Source organism: Bos taurus, chromosome 29 (genome assembly GCF_002263795.3).
Source record: "Bos taurus isolate L1 Dominette 01449 registration number 42190680 breed Hereford chromosome 29, ARS-UCD2.0, whole genome shotgun sequence".
Taxonomy (NCBI): Eukaryota; Metazoa; Chordata; class Mammalia; order Artiodactyla; family Bovidae; genus Bos; species Bos taurus.
Window position 1 is genome coordinate 47443131 of NC_037356.1, and position 16803 is coordinate 47459933.

At 50.3% G+C, this 16803-nt stretch overlaps 1 protein-coding gene across 10 annotated transcripts in view; it reads left to right on the forward strand.

Annotated features, from left to right (window-relative positions):
• The window catches only part of PPFIA1 (PTPRF interacting protein alpha 1), a 76919-nt gene that overhangs the window by 22012 nt on the left and 38104 nt on the right, over positions 1–16803 (forward strand). For 9 of the 10 annotated variants that reach the window (XM_024986953.2, XM_024986954.2, XM_024986956.2 and 6 more), the window contains 8 exons: positions 9431–9532; positions 9996–10160; positions 10838–10912; positions 11285–11386; positions 11609–11830; positions 13487–13633; positions 14978–15112; positions 16259–16342. In XM_024986953.2, coding sequence (XP_024842721.1) covers positions 9431–9532; positions 9996–10160; positions 10838–10912; positions 11285–11386; positions 11609–11830; positions 13487–13633; positions 14978–15112; positions 16259–16342 — 1032 coding nt within the window. Of the gene's footprint in view, positions 1–9430; positions 9533–9995; positions 10161–10837; positions 10913–11284; positions 11387–11608; positions 11831–13486; positions 13634–14977; positions 15113–15916; positions 15992–16258; positions 16343–16803 lie in introns of all 10 variants that reach the window. The other variant, XM_059882746.1, reaches the window with a different exon arrangement.

A 16803-nucleotide genomic window follows, 5' to 3' on the forward strand; every position in this document is an offset into this window, starting at 1 on the left:
GTGGGGGTGGGGGGCGCTGAGCGCGTGGGGTCCCGCGGCCGGGGCGCCCTCGTGGGGTCAGTGTCGCGGGTTTCCCAGTGGCTCCCCAGAGTGAGAACTGCTGTGGTCACAGCAGAGTAGAAAACAGAGAATCTCTCAGAGATGTTTTCAGTTCGCGTGACGTGACCGCAGGTAGAATGTAAGCATGCTAGACACAAAAAGGAGATCAGTCCTGGGTGTTCATTGGAAGGACTGATGTTGAAGCTGAAACTCCAATACTTTGGCCACCTGTGAAGAAAGCTGACTCATTGGAAAAGACCCTGATGCTGGGAAAGATTGAAGGCAGGAGGAGAAGGGGACGACAGAGGATGAGATGGTTGGATGGCATCACCGACTCAATGGACATGGCTTAGGGTGGACTCCGGAGTTGGTGATGGACAGGGAGGCCTGGCGAGCTGCAGTTCATGGGGTCGCAAAGAGTTGGACACGACTGAGCGCCTGAACTGAACTGAGACACAAAAACTTCGCATGCAACTAGAATAAGTCGTTTTATCTATTTTCATAAATATGTAGGACCGAGCCCAAGTCAGAGTTGGTTGTTCAATCTGCCTTCCTAAAGTGTATGTTAAAGTGGCCAGCCAGTTGGCAATTGTCTTAATGGGAAGCTAGGGGAGTTGCTTTGTACTTGAAATTGCCTTATATTTTTTTGGGTATGTATACTATATATGTAATATATAATAAGTAATTTGAATATCCAACCAAATAATCAAAGGTTTATGGTTATTTTTACTGTTTTATAATAGCATAATATTTTAATCTGTCCTTTATTGCCGTGGGGAAATCAGAAAAGGCAAAGATTCTAAATGGAGAAATGGTGGTGACATTTGAGCAAAATTAATGCCTTTTTTCTTTTGCAAATGAAGTTTCACGTTTAAAAAGCAGTGAGGCCATCCTCATGTACCCAGGACTGTAAAGGGGCCACGCCAGCTGAACCTGAGCAGAACAGTCCATCACCAGGGCACGTGATGATAGTCGTTTGTGATCTTTACTTTTTTTCGTCAAGACATGAAGACCCTGTGAGTCACAGAGCGTGCAGAGAGGCGACAGGAGCGGCACAGCTGCTGTCCGCCTCGTGCGCGGTGGCTTACGACGTGGGAGACGCTGAGAGTTAACCAACGTGGCCCTTTGAGCCAGCAGTCTACTGTGTGTGCTTAGAGCAACCCAGCAGCTCCTTTTTATAATGTTTTTTTCATCCGTTATTTTTTTACTGGCACATAATTGCTTTACAGTGTTGTATTAGTTTCTGCTGTACAGCAAAGTGAGTCATCTACATATAAACATACATCCTCACCCCCATTATATTTTAAATTATAATTTGTCTTCTCATAAAATTACATTTGTTTAAAAATCTACCTAAACACATGAGTTTAAGAAATCAGTACATACCCTAATTGTAACATAAACTGAATTTTTAGCATTTGTTTACAGTAAAATATTTTGTCATCTAAGTGTTTTGGCATGACTGCAGTGGAAGACTATATAAGTCAGATGTGTGTACTCCTGCCAATGAGCATTTCAGTTTAAGAGGAGATGGTCAGAAGCCATTCTGTAGGACAGTATAGGAATGTCCAGATATATTAGGATGAGTAAAAACAGACCAACCTCACTTGTGTTTGATCAAAGAAAAATAACAGTAACCGAAACGAGGATAAAGTGGCATTCATGTTACACATTGTCAAGTGAGAAAATGAGGAAGTATAATAACCTCACAAACAAGCTGAGCCTTCTTTGTAAGAGACACGCCAGCTAATCCCCTGCCTGGAGAGGGTCAGGGGGAGTGCGGGAGTGCGGGAGCGCTCACACCCAGGGGCGGGCGTGCAGCCAGTGTCTAACACAGAAGGTTTTGCGGACTTGTGTGTGATGGGTGAGAAAGGAGCAGGATGGATCCAAAAAAGAAACGTTGACACCAAGGTTTAGCAACACCCAGGATGATGGGACTTCAAAGCAACAGATGTTTTCACACATTGCTGGCCCATGAGGAATCATTTAGCAGTGTCCATTAAAATAATAAATGTCCTTTGACTCAGAACGTCTGAGATTATCCTACAAATAAACATGGCGCACATGCGCAGTGGTATGTGTGCAAGGTCATCTGCTGTCGTGTTGTTTGTCGCAGCAGCAGATCGGAGGCATAAATGTCCCTCAGCAGGTGCACACAGGACGAGCTACCGATTTTGAGTTCATTGGTGTATACGGTCATTGCAGCTGTGAAAAAGGAAAAGAACTTTATGGACTGAGGGGAAACGTCCTTAGGTTATGTCCTCAACTATAGAAAAGGGAGGGGAAGTGGGTGTGTTAGTTGGCATCCACACATACACACACATGCAAGAAACGCCAGCTTTAGTTAGCTGTGGTGTGGGAGAGCAGACAGCGTGCTGGTATCCCTGCTCCAGGCGTGCGTGCGTGTGCTTCGTCCTCAGCCCCCTTCCGCTGCTCCCGCCGTCACTGCTGCTATCAGTGGTGGTTCAAGAAGTCTGTGAACGAGACGAGAGCCTTCAAGATGAGCCTAGTGGCCGGCCATCAGAACTTGACAACGACCAGTTGAGAGCCTCATCGAATCTAATCCTCTTATAACTACATGAGAAGTTGTCATTGAAGTCGATGTCGACCATTCTACAGTTGTTTGGCATTTGAAGTAAATTGGAAAGGTGGAAAGGCTTGATAAGTGGGTGCCTCATGAGCTGACCAAAAACTAAAAAAATAATAATAATTTTAAAGTGTTGTCTTCTCTTATCCTTCACAACAACAACCATTTCTCGATCGGATTGTAAAGTACGATGAAAAGTGGATTTTATACAACTGGCAAAGACCAGCTTAGCGGTTGGCCTGATAAGCTCAGAAGTACTTCCCAAAGCCAAACTTGTTCCAAAAAAAGATCATGGTCACTGATTGGTGGTCTGCTGCCCATCTGATCCCCTGCAGCTTTCTGAATCCTGGTGAAACCATCACCTCTGAGCAGTATGCTCAGCGAATCAATGAGATGCGCCTAAAGCTGCAACCCCTGCAGCTGGCGTTCGTCAACAGAACCCGCCCGGTTCTTCTCCACCACAGTGCCCGGCTGCACGTCGCGGAACCAACACTGCAGAAGCTGAACAGATAGGGCTGCGAAGTGTTGCTTCATCCACCATATTCACCTGACCTGTCACCAGCCAGCTGCCACTTCTTCAGGCGTCTCAACAACATCTTACAGGCAAAACGCTTCCACGACCAGCAGGAGGCAGGAAATGCTTTCCAAGAGTCGTTGAATCCCAGAGCATGGATTTTTACCCTTCAGGAATAAACAAACTTATTTCTCATTGGCAAAAATGTTGATTGTAATGGTTCCTATTTTGATTAATACATGTGTGTTTGAGCCTAGTTGTAATGCATTCACGATCCAAAACTGCAGTTACTTTTGTACCAACCTCATAGTTAGAAAGCACGAGCAACCCAGGTGTCCACTGACAGTTGAGTGGGTAAACAGAATGTTCTACATCCACGTGGTGAATCATTATCCAGCCGTGAAAATGAGTGAAGCGGTGGCCCACACGGTACCACGTGTGAACCCTGAGAACGTTACACTGAGGGGAGGAAGCCAGATCCCCAAGGACAAACATACACATTGGTCTGTGTGAGATGTCCAGAACAGGCGGGTCTTGGAGACAGAAAGCAGAGTAGTGGCTGCCGGAGGCTGGAGGGAAGGGGTGACAGGCAGTGGCTTCTGATGGGCCAGGGTTTCTTGGGGGGCAGGGCACAGTGGCCCAGGCTGAGGAGGCGGCAGCACGTGGTCTGGGAGCTTCGGGTAGAGGTCTGGTCAGCAGCCTCAGCAGTCCCGGCAGCTGGCCCACTTGGGGGCAGGGCGGGGACCATGTGGTTGCTCCGAGGGGCCAGGAGGGAGATGAGGAAGACCCTTAAAACAGCTGCGTGGAGATGCGCAGGGGCCTGGTGGATGGTTGCCCAGCCTAGGGCTGAAGCCTGACACAGGTCAGATGGGCACCACGTGTGTAGGGAGAACAGGGGCCCTCGGACAGAGCCCCAGGAGCACATCGGTTCTGAGCAGAGAACAAGTGACCAGAGCAAGGGGGAAGAGAGCAGGAAGATGGGGTCAGCTGCTCCCCTGGAAGGCAGCGGGTGAGCGCGGAGCCCATGAGGCCGGGGCCCCCGTGCAGTGGCTCCGGGAGGGCAGGGGCGCGGTGGGACTGAGACACAGGGCTGGGAGGAGGGTCTGGACTGCCACGCGGGTGGTCCCTGCTCTGATTGTGCCCTGCAGTTTAATGTTGTTTAAAGGAAAAAAAGAAGTGAGGATTGGCCTTTGGGCTGTGTGTGTGAGTTGGACTGTTAATTTCCTTCTTTTGCTTTACTTATTTATTTGTCTGTGGCCATGCCGTGAACTTGTGGGATCTTAGTTCCCCCGCCAGGGATCAAACCCAGGCCCCCAGCAGCCACAGTGGGACTGCTAGGGAAGTCCCTGTTTTCTTGTTTCTTAATACAAAGAGAGTGCATACTTAATTGAAAATAAAAAATAATAGAAGTTAAAAGACTCATTTCCAGCCTGCTTTCCCAACCACCGCGGATAATCTGCATAGCACTTTGGTGGGTATCCATCTGGGTTTCTTATGTAAGAAATCTGTACATTCTTATGTAAATATGCATAAGAATGTGTGTGTAAAAGATTGTGTTTGCTCTTAACCAAATTGAGGTCACATTGCAGTGCTGCTCTGCTCCATGTTTTGAGGTTCAGAGTATACAGTCTCCATTACTTAATTGCCAAGTGCTACGTATGAGCATACGTTTTATCAGTCTCTATTCTTAGAAACCCTGAATATTCATTGAAGGGACTGATGCCGAAACTGAAGCTCCAATACTTTGGCCACCTGATGCGAAGCCAACTCGTTGGAAAAGACCCTAATGCTGGGAAGGATTGAAGGCAGGAGGAGAAGGGGGCAACAGAGGATGAGATGGTTGGATGGCATCACCGACTCAATGGACATGAGTTTGAACAAACTTTGGGAGGTGGTGAAGGACAGGGAAGCCTGGTATGCTACAGTCCATGTGGTCGCAAAGAGTCACACACGACTGAGCGACTAAACACCAATTCTTAGAAATAAGAAAAGATAAATCACATGTATTGGGACCTTTGAACTGCTTATGCATTTTTCTCTGCTTGCAAATAATCAGTGATTGAAAATCCAGTGCTATCACATTGATGACTTTAAGTAAGTCTCGTGAACTTGTGACCCATATTTCGCACAGGCATCAAGTTGGTCTTTTTCTGTCTAGTGTCCCTCTGTCCTCCTCCCGTCATTAGGTCACAATAAAAATAGTTACACATAACCTTTTTAAGCAACTTTTAATCAATACATTGGAGTTTCAAATATGTAATTTGCTGGTTCATTTGAATGTATAAACCTCTAATTATCTTTTAATTCAGAATTTAATCTGCTTTTACAGCTGACTACAGTACTCTTGCCTGGAAAATCCCAGGGACGGAGGAGCTTGGTAGGCTGCAGTCCATGAGGTCGCGAGGAGTCGGACACGACTGAGCGACTTCACTTTCACTTTTCACTTTCATGCATTGGAGAAGGAAATGGCAACCCACTCCAGTGTTCTTGCCTGGAGAATCCCAGGGACGGCGGAGCCTGGTGGGCTGCTCTGTGGGGTCGCCCAGAGTCGGACACGACTGAAGCGACTCAGCAGCAGCAGCAGCGCCCCATAGCTGCGGCTGGTATATTATCTGAGTGAGCTGTGCAAGTCAGCTTTCAGGTGTTCGTCTTGGTTTCCTGAGAATCAGACCCCATTTCCATCCTTTATTACAACCGCGTCCCCCGACTAAGAGGATGTACACCTGTTTTCTCCAGTGGAGCTGTATTCTTTTCTCAGCAGGTTAGCAAAAATGATAAGTAATTAAAAAACAGAACTGTCGATGGAGATTACAGAGATGAGAAGGTGTGGAACTGTGACGCGGGCTGGTCAGGGGAAGCACGGATGTGGGCAGAAGGGAAGGGTTTGGGACCCCGTCCATGAGGTGGACTCTGACTGTCCCTGCCGCTCTCCCCCCCACCCCAAGTCCTCCTGCGGTGTCTGGGAAGAGCACGGGCATCACTTCCGGCGCCAAACGTCGCATCCCGTCTGTAGGACTTACTGTAAATCAGCTTGATCGTGGACTTTGACCAGTCCTGTCTGGTTTGAGTAACCTGATCCTGTTGTCCAGAGCCAGAAATGATGAGTATTGGGATTTTAACACATTATGGGAAATCAGGTTTTTAAAACTGATGTTAATGGTTGGATATTGTTTTCCCTGGTCTCAATCCTAGAAAATGTCAAATGGAAATGCAAATCTATGTTGCACAGACTTAGCATTTTAACCTGAAAATATTCCAATGACTGTTGTATCTGTTCACTTTCAAAGAGTGAACTTCAAACTTTAATTACAGTAAATAGAATGTCAGTTTTAACTGGCTTACAGTATTTTTTAAACAAACATTTTTTCCTAAAGAGAAAAAAATTTGGATGCTGACAGGTTCCTATCATAGAAATAGTGCAGATCACTTATTGCACATATTTGGAATTTATTCAGGCTCTACTAGTTTTTTTCTGCAAAAATAATACAAATGCAGTGTACATATGAACATGCTTTTGGAATCTTAAACTTTGGAATTTCCTGTCTCATGTTTATCTAAACTCCTAAGTTTAATTTGCTCTGGTACTTTTTTCAGTTGAATTCTTTTGAGCAAAGAGAAGAGTTTTTCTTTAAGGAGTAAAAATAAGTGTGGCGTTCTATACGTTTGTCTTCTCCTGTATTCAAAGCGGTATTTCATAGAATGTTTTAACCGTTGGATTCGTTGTAAGAAGCGGTATTTCACAGAATGGTTTAACCGTTGGGTTTGTTGTAAGAAGCGGTATTTCACAGAATGGTTTAACCGTTGGGTTCGTTGTAAGAAGCGGTATTTCACAGAATGGTTTAACCGTTGGGTTCGTTGTAAGAAGCGGTATTTCACAGAATGGTTTAACCGTTGGGTTCGTTGTAAGAAGCGGTATTTCACAGAATGGTTTAACCGTTGGGTTCGTTGTAAGAAGCGGTATTTCACAGAATGGTTTTAACCGTTGGGTTCGTTGTAAGAAGCGGTATTTCACAGAATGGTTTAACCGTTGGGTTCGTTGTAAGAAGCGGTATTTCACAGAATGGTTTAACCGTTGGGTTCGTTGTAAGAAGCGGTTACCGTGGTTCGTTGTAAGAAAGCGGTATTTCACAGAATGGTTTAACCGTTGGATTCGTTGTAAGAAGCGGTATTTCACAGAATGGTTTAACCGTTGGGTTCGTTGTAAGAAGCGCTTGTATTTAGCCAAAACGACGGGAGTTAAATAGTCTCTTCATAGGTGAGTGAAGATAGTTTGGTGCCATTAGGAGAAACTTAAGGAAACTGTGTGTGTAAAAGATACAGGCTCGTGCCTGGTGATGAACGGGTTAAGGAAAGGGAGCTGGCGGGAATGTGGAGAAGGGTCTCTTCTCTGGAAGCGGGGCAGACAGCAGCAGCGGCCTGCCTCCCGGGCCTGCTGGCCGCGCCCCCCACGACGCCTGGCCCCTCGCCCTTCGCGGCTCCCTGTTGTCTTCCCCCGCGGGAACGCGCGCGCGGCCCACCAGCATCTCGGCCTCTTCCGCCTGTCCCACCCGCACGCCTCTCTCACCCGCGGAAACCTGCTCCTGTCGGCAGTCCCCGTCCACGCGTTCTGCGGTCTACTCAGAGGCCCACGGCCACGGTCCGGGCGTCCCGGCCGCTCCCTGCCCTCCCCGGTGTGTCTCACCCGCCCTGCCGCTCAGTGCAGAGGCATCTGTTTTCTCAGTGAAATTGGAAGAGATTAAACGAGGACTTCCAGAAAGCCCCCCCACCAGCTCACTGTTCATCTGGATCTGGGCCCATGCATCTGACCGCCTGTCTGCTGACCGTGGGTGAGCTGTGTGCCCGGGAAAGGTGCCCTCTGCCCGCTCAGCTCCCACCCTGCCCCGGACCCCTGCCATCAGCCTGCGAGCCCCAGCGTATCCTCTAAGAGGGCTCTCCTGACCCTGCGTCTCCTGAAACAGTTGCCCGATTGCCTTCAGCGCTTGACTGCAGAGTCCCTCACGAGAGCAAGCCTGTGCTCCCTGCACCCCCATCCTCTGTCCACTGGGCTTTCGACCCTGCCAGGGCTTCTGACCTGCTGTGGTCCTGGCCACCGTTGGCCTCCACTTCAGCAGACCCTCTACTGACCAGTAAGCGACTCCTTCTCCCGGTACCCGTTGACTGTGGCTGCTCCTCCCAGGGTTCCTGACGCCCTAGATGGTCCCCTTCCCTCTTGGCTTCCCCCAGCCTCCCTGGCTGGCACCTCTCACTTCCCAGCCACCCAGCAGTGACTTCTCGCTGGGCTCAAACCTCGGCTCTTCTCGCCCGCACTCAGCACCTCTCTGCTCTGTCTCATCTTGGCCTGTGTCCCCTAGGACTCCAGACTGGGAGGCTCTGGACTTGACACTGCCGCTTGAAGGCCTGAGTATGTCTCAGATTAAGCTTGTCTGAAACTGGACGGTTAGCGCTCCCTCCAAAGCCTGCTCTTCCCATAGACATCCCCCCCTCGGAGAACAGCGCCTGCCTCCTTCCCTCGCTCCTGGGGGGCCGTGGAGAGGAGACCCAGTCCCTGTGGCTCCCCTCCCTGCCCGCTTCCCAGCCATGATGCCCAGTGCCCGTGCCATGTGGGCAGTCTGTCCGGTGTGAGGACACGCTGGATTGCTTCTCCCCAGCGGGACTGGAGCTTTGTGTTTGCCGGTCTGCACTGAAATCCTGGCGTGAAGGGCTGTTCACGTTCTGTCGCTGATCCATGCTCTTAGAAGCCACCTTGTCTCCAGAGAGTTCTGTGTGTGTGCCTGCACACGCGCGCAAATTGTGATAAAATACGTGTAACATGAATTGAACATTTTAACCAGTTGATTGAATGGGTGACTTCAGTGGAGTCAGGCTAACAGGTGGCTTGGGGTGCCATCAGCCTTTTTCCCAGAGGAACACTCCAAAGCCTGGTGGCCTTGTAGACCTTCCCTTTTTTCTTCACTCTCCCCAGAGGTTCCAGGTCACTTGTCTGTGTGTCGTTTAAGAATCTCTTTATCCACTTTGTTTTTAGGATTTATGTTTAGGAAAGTATCTCAGACTTCCCTGGGTCTGGAGAAGGCAGGCTATGGGCCTGCCAGGTTGAGGTGGAGGCTGAAGGCCGGTCTGAGTAGTGGTGGTCTGTGTGGTCGAGGGGTCAGTGGACCCCCTCTTCTCTGGAGGGGCAGGGAGATCCTTTGTGTGGAGCCTGGAGAAGCTTGACAGGGTCAGTCTTCAGATTCTCACTCTCTTTTTTAATTTGTATTTACATTTAGTTACTTACTCATTTAACTGTTTTCTAGGAGTTTGCAGCACTTACTAAAGAACTAAATGTATGCAGGGAGCAGCTTCTTGAAAGAGAAGAAGAAATCGCTGAGCTGAAAGCAGAAAGGAACAACACCAGGGTCAGTAGGGGGATTCTCATGTGTTGACATTCGCCCTGCGGGGATCACCACTGGGCTCCATGTTGCTGTCTTTAAACTCTGTCTGGTTTTCAACCCATTTCCACATTTTCCCACTGAGTGGCCCGGGGTGGATCAGTTCAGGGTTCTCATACCTTGCTTCAAATTTATGATGAGAGCTAATGTAATTTTAGTACATTTGAGGGGGGTTTCTCTTAACATTTTTGTCCACGCTTCACTTTGTGTGGGATCTTAGTTCCCCAAGTGGGGATTAAACCCATGACCCCTGCAGAAGTGTGGAGTCTTAACTACTGGGCCACCAGGGAAGTCCAGTCTAACTTTAGACTGAACTGGCGGGATTCCGACATGCCTTAGCACAGTTTTGGTCTTAGCGTGAGGCTGAGAGGAGTTATCGGCCCGAATTCAAGGGTGAGGCTGAAGGTGCTGCTCTGGCCCCGCCCTGCAGCTGCTGCTGGAGCACCTGGAGTGCCTGGTCTCCCGGCACGAGCGGTCCCTGCGGATGACGGTGGTCAAGCGGCAGGCACAGTCCCCGGCCGGCGTGTCCAGCGAGGTGGAGGTGCTCAAGGCGCTCAAGTCGCTGTTCGAGCACCACAAGGCCCTGGACGAGAAGGTACCAGCCACCTGGCCCTCCTGGATCTGTACACTTGCTGCGTTGTTAGGTGAACGACGCACGTGTTTGTGTAACTAGTCGACTTGAAAACTAGCTCACTTGTTTGTGTAACAAGTTGAGCGTCTTGTATTCTTGTAAATAGTTTTTTCTGTAAGAAGTCAGAGTTTTATTTGGTTAAAAAGCGTTGCCTGCGTACATGCTCAGTCATGTCCGAGTCTTTGCGACCCTGTGGACTGTAGCCCCCCACTCTCCTCTCTTCACGGGACTTCCCAGGCAAGGACAGTGGAGTGGGTGGCCATCTTCTACTCCGGGGGACCTGCCTGACCCAGGAATTGAACCTGACCTCTTGTATTGGCAGGTGGATTCTTTACCACTGAGCCACCTGGGAAGCCCCCAGTTAAAAAGTATTAGTTGGCATAAATATTTCAAGATTTATTATATTCTGTATATGAATTTGCAGTTAAAAGCTGGGTAATAAAATTAATTTAGGATAACATTTTGTTCTCTCAAACTTAGAATTGAAAGCTGTTAACAAGCAGGTTTTCTTGACGTTAAGATCAATGAGAGACGTTAAAGGTGCTCTGTGGCAGTAGCGTGTATCGGGGTGAGTGTACGGTGAGAAGTGCACTGACGTGCACACACACGGCAACTCAGTGACTCAGCCCCTTTCATTTCAGGTGAGAGAGCGATTGCGAGTAGCGCTCGAAAGGTGTAGTTTGTTAGAAGAAGAACTGGGCGCCACACACAAGGAGGTGAGCCTCATCAGTCTTTGTGTAAGTTCAGTTAAGGGTTTGTCACTTTTATCCCTTCATTATAAGAAAGAATGAAGGCCGTAGTGGTGGGCATCACATGTTACTTATCTTTCTGACTGAGGACCCGCCCACCTGGGTTATTTTAATGACTAGTAAACTAGACTGTGGCTCAGAGCTGCAGGATCTCTTAAGTACCCCTTTGTCCAGGAGAAGACAAATTCTGACTCTAATCACCTGGCTCTATTTGGCATGGATAGCATCACCACATATTTTCTTTTTATGTTGTGTTTTCAGTTTAGACTTGAGTTTTTCCAAGTAGAGTTTTGCTGTGTTTACTTATTTCTTTACTCTCCTTCAATTTTTTGGTTTCAGCTGATGATTCTTAAAGAGCAGAATAACCAGAAAAAGGTACTAACGGACGGGGTGCTTGATGTAAATCACGAGCAGGAAAGCGCGCCGAGCGCCAATGGAAAGGCAAGTCCTCGGTCTCGCGCTCTGTCTGGTTCTCGTCTTACCGTCCAGTCTGTGTGGGGCTGTTGGGACCTCTCACCAATGCACCATGTAGGTCTGAGCGGCCGTGAGGGTCGTGTGAGCTCCTAGAGTGCAGAAGGCAGTGTTGACCTCACCGATTGCCCGGAAGTGCTGTGTTTCCTCCCTCCCGAAACACGGCCGCCTAAGGCTTCCTTTCCCCCTTAGAGATCCTCCGATGGCTCTCTGAGCCACGAGGAAGACCTGGCCAAGGTGATGGAGCTCCAGGAAGTCATCGACAAGCAGTCGCGGGAGCAGAGCCAGATGAAGGAGCGCCTGGCAGCCCTCTCTGCCCACGTGACGGAGCTGGAGGAGGACCTGGACACGGCCAGGAAGGACCTCATCAAGTCCGAGGAAGTGAACACGAAACTGCAGCGGGACGTCCGCGAAGTGAGTGACGGCGGCCGTGTCCGTTGTCCTGCGGTGGAATGTGGGTCCCTTGTTCTCCCGGTGATCTCAGCCTTGCGGTGGCCGCGTGAGCAAGAGCAGAGCACCCGCAGGACCACGGCCGGCTGCCTCCCTGCCTCTGCGTCGTGGGCTCTGGGGCAGAAGAGGCCTGGTCCGTTGGCGGTGGAGCGACATGAGGGTGGCCTTGGCGCTGTGCTGCACCCGGGCTGTGGACTCCGCGCTTGTACCAGTTCTAGGGGCCCAGGTGTTCCTTTTTTAAAAATTCATTCATCCATTCATTCATTTATTGGCATGTAGTTGCTTTACACTGCTGTGTCAGTTTCTGCTGTACAGCAAAGTGAATCAGCAGTGTGTGTGTGTATGCACACACACACACATGTGTTCCTCTTTTTTGGATTTCCTACCCATTTGCTTCACCACAGAGCACGGAGTAGCGCTCCCTGTGCTGTACAGTAGGGCTGATTTTACGCGTGCTATCAGCAGTGAGTATGTGTTACTCCCCACCCTCAGACCCTCAGGCCCGAGCTGTGTGACCATGTGGAATCATGATGTTCCTGGAGGTCATGTCTGCGGGTGTCATGAGTTATGAGAAGCTACCTAGCGGTCACTGTGAAAACAAAAGACTGCTGGGGGCTCAGGCCTCCCGCTGTGAGCCTCACCTCGCCTCTCCTTTGTACACAGACAGACAGCGCCCACCCTGCCCCCCTCCCCCGTGAGACGGTCTCAGAGAGACCCCTCCAACACGTGGTACAGCAGGCGGACTTGTTTAGTAGCTTGGTGTGAGTGATGCTGTGTGAGAACTCAGAACAGGAATATGTGCACGTGTTTGTATAACCTATTCACACTACTCTTTGGCAACAGGAGGAGATTAGGTGGCAGAGTTTAATACATAGAGAATTCTGGAAAAAGTGTTTTTAAGACCTTTCAGTTTTAATGTTCAGACTTTGCCAACATTGGTTACTTAGTAACTACGGAGGGACCTGAAATGGGTTTTGAGCGGCGGACAGGAGTCGCACCAGCAGCAAGTTCTGGTCCTGGTCTGAGCGCTTCATACACGTGGTGTAACTCCGCTTCAGAAGAGTTAGGCTTGAGAAGGCTGCTTCCAGTTGTGTTTCACTCTGACCTCTCTTTCCACTCGTTAATATTCTTACTTTAATTCTGAGGAAATTGCATGAGATTTTTCCAACTTTTACTCGAGGAAACGAGCCTCAGAGCTCCCCGTTGGATCTGTTGAAGGTCCCTCCCTATTCTGGGTCAAGGCCACCTGTATGGTGTAGCAGACAGAGGTCCTGACTTCATGCCAGATACCTTCCCTCCTGGAATTCTTGGAATAATAGGGTAGTTTAGTATACTTTTTGTTTGCTGTTTGGGTTTATTATGTAGAAAAGAAGCTTGGTAAACTGAGTGGCCAGACAACGTTAAGACAGGTGGGTGCCAATCGTGGCAGATGAGACCTTTGAGGTAGGCGCGTTTTTGCTCACATCAGGGAAAATTGCCACGTCTAGGACTTTAGTCTTGAGGACACTAACTTTATGTTTGATTTGAAAGTTAGGATTTAGCCCAGCTTTTTTACTCTTAAGTGTGTCCGAGCGTTCCGTGATAACGACTTACCTTTCTCCTCTGCAATGCCCGGTGTAGGCCATGGCCCAGAAGGAGGACATGGAGGAGAGAATCACTACCCTTGAGAAACGCTACCTCGCTGCACAGCGCGAAGCCACCTCTGTGCATGACCTCAATGATAAACTTGAAAATGAAATCGCAAATAAGGATTCTATGCATCGACAGGTACTGACTGTGTCTGACTTCTGTAGCGGTGCATCACCGAGGAAGCTAAAGACCTTTTCACGAGGTTCCCACGTCGGGAATCAAGTCCCAGTGTGACGTTCTTATGACCCTAAAATACTGTGTTGAAAAGTGTGGATGTACATCATGGTAAATCAGCTGTACTGGAATGAAATACAGTTTTTAAAAATTGGGGGTGACTGCAACTTACAGGTTTGAATTATTTGGGACTTGGTTTAACCGTTTTGTGGAATTCCACTCCTGACTCTTTTGTTTTACTTGAACGTGAATCGGTTGGCTTATTAGTGTTTTTACTGAAAGAGCAGAGAGCGGCAGGGAACTTCACGGCAGCTGGCTGCCTGCTGGAAACTGGGGTCACTGTGACAAAAGGCAGGGTTAGAGCTCCGGTCTGATTAGGGTGTGCACCTCCTGTGGTTTGGTGAGCCTTACTTGCTCCTGTTCCTGTGTGGTCTCAGATAATCAGGACTTAACCAGGAGAACCAAATCTGGCTTTTAAAGCAAAATGAGTCGGTCTGGTGTGTTGCAAAGGGTATCATTGGCCCCAACACAAAAATAAAATACTAGAAAGCCATTGAAATTTATGATGTGGAATGCTAATTAAGAGCATTACGATATACAAAGTAATGGCTGTAAAAGGCAGATCAGAAAATACCCTATACCATATGCTGTTGTTTTCTGAGGGTTTTAAAGCATGTCGTATTGTTTGTGTATGTACATAGAATAGTAACACACACAGAAGAAATAAGAAATCTGCTTAGAAACAAATGTTAACCTCTCAGGAACCTGAGTTTATAGATAATTTAATTTTTTTTTCTTTTTTAAAAAAGAATCTGTCTAAATTTTCTACGTTGAAAGTTTTTCAGACTAATAAGATCTTTTAAAAGAATAATCATGCATTCACAAGTATCAGTTGACTGGCATTTCACCAGGCACACTCTTAGCAGGTCTGTATTTCAGAGGAGATGAAAGCCGTATTTTGGCTCACATGCCCGTGGCCATCTGTGGTCAGTAGGGTTCCCTTCAAATGATGATTCTGGTGACGTTTTAAGAAGGGTCAGTACTGAACCCTTCTTCCCTTGTTAACAAGAATGAATAAGCTTCTATAGAAAACTGATCTTTAATATACAAGAACTTTTTTTTTAAAAAAAGACTTTTTTGGGGACGTTTAGGAAAAGCAAATACTCTGGCGGGAGGTATTCTGCCCAATGAGACTAAGCCCAGGAACACTGAGAGAAGATTTACCGTGACACAGCTGCCGAAGCAGAGCTAATCCAGTAGACACGTGCGTTCGGGTTTTGTCTCAGCGACTCTGCTCTCCCTTTGTAGACAGAGGATAAAAACCGGCAGTTGCAGGAGCGCCTGGAGCTGGCGGAGCAGAAGCTGCAGCAGACGCTGCGGAGGGCGGAGACGCTGCCCGAGGTGGAGGCCGAGCTGGCGCAGAGGGTGGCTGCGCTCTCCAAGGTGCTGCTCTGGGTCCGCAGGGCCGGGTGTGCGCAGAGGTGGCCGTGCTCTCCAAGGGGCTGCTCTGGGTCCGCGGGGCTGGGGGTGGGCGCGGGGAGGGCCTGCTCCCATGCTGTGCCACCGTGCCCCTGCCCCAGCTGCTCAGTCCAGGCAGGAGCGCAGACGCAGGGGTCGTGCTGCCCGTCTGAGATGGGAGCACTCCCGGAGTGTCCGACAGTCCCTGCTTCTGTGTCATCCCTACGTTAATCTCCCTCCGTTTTGTCCCGTGTTCTGTGTGTCTCCAGGACGCTTCAGCTCCGAGTCACTGCTGCTCAGAGTTCAGTCAGTCAGCAACTCAAAACCTTAGCAGGATAGTTCTTCGCAGACCCAGGAAAATCCCATTCTCTTAAGTCTTGGGGCCCCACTCCCAGCTCGCCGTCCCCGGGAGCCTGCGGGTGAGAGGCTGCCTCCCGGGGATGTGGCACTGTGGGGGGCATCATCCCCACTGCCAGCCAGCCAGCCACCCTGTTCTTCTGGCGGGAAAGGTGTTGCCCCGCGCTGCCGGTGGGCACTGGCTGGGCATGGAGAGTCGGGCAGGGCCCGTGCTGGCGCGGCTGTTGGGAGCATTGCGCAGAGCTCAGTGAGCGGCTGAGGGGCCCTCCGGTCGCGGGCGGCCGGCCGGCGTGTCGGGTGCTCGCAGACCCTCCCAGAGCAGGGTCACTAACAGCCGCCAGGGGGCGCCCTGCTGCCTGTGATCTTCCTCTCAAGGCTTGGTTTCTCCTTTCCCCCGGCATCTCTGCTGTCCGTCCCCGGTCGGCCTTGTAGTCGGACCTTTTGTCTTCCGGAAGCTCTGCCACTAAGGAGGCTAAACTGTTCGAACTTACCTCCCAGCTTAGGAAGGTAGAACGTGTGCCTCGCGCGTCCCGCGCTTGCCGCTGCCTGCTGCCCGCGCTGGCTCGTGGCTCTCCACACGCAGTCCTTCCGTCGCCCACGTGTCACACGCAAAGCCACACAGGCGGCGTGAGCAGGCGTGCGGGCGTGCCTCCCGCGAACCCGGGGCCCGTGGTCCGCATAGAGCATGGCCCGCTTGCCGCCCCTGTGGTCACAGCCCACGTGCCGTCAGGACGGGGCGCTGCGAGCGGGACTGACCCTGTTCTTGGCCGACAGGCGGAAGAGAGACACGGCAACATCGAGGAGAGGCTGCGGCAGATGGAGGCCCAGCTGGAGGAGAAGAACCAGGAGCTGCAGCGGGTGCGTGTGCTGGCGGGGAGGCTGCGTCTGGGCCGGCACCACCTTTCTCTGCCGCTCCCGTCTCTGCCTTCGAGTGTGTGCGTGTGTGGCCCCATCTGCTGACCCGGGCACCCGCCTCCTCAGGAGCAGGGCCAGAGGTGGTCGCCCATAGGCGGTGGGCAGGGGCCAGGGGACCCCCACATCCAAGGAGGCTGCTTGTTGCTCTGAGAAGCCAGTCGGGGGAGCTTCTCAGGGTACAGGTGGCCTTTAGAGTGCCCCTCAGACAAACCTGAGGTGCCAGTCCGGGGCCCATGAAGCTGCAGGCATGGCACCCATGTGTGCAGCCTGCTTGCCTCAGAGGAGGCTCCTCCTGGGCAGGAGGAGAACTGTAGCTGCGCTGCGACAGAAGGCGCGTCAGGGAAGGGTGACCATGGGGGCTCGCGTCACCGATCCTGAGAGAGGTTTCCCGGAGGGGCTGGCCA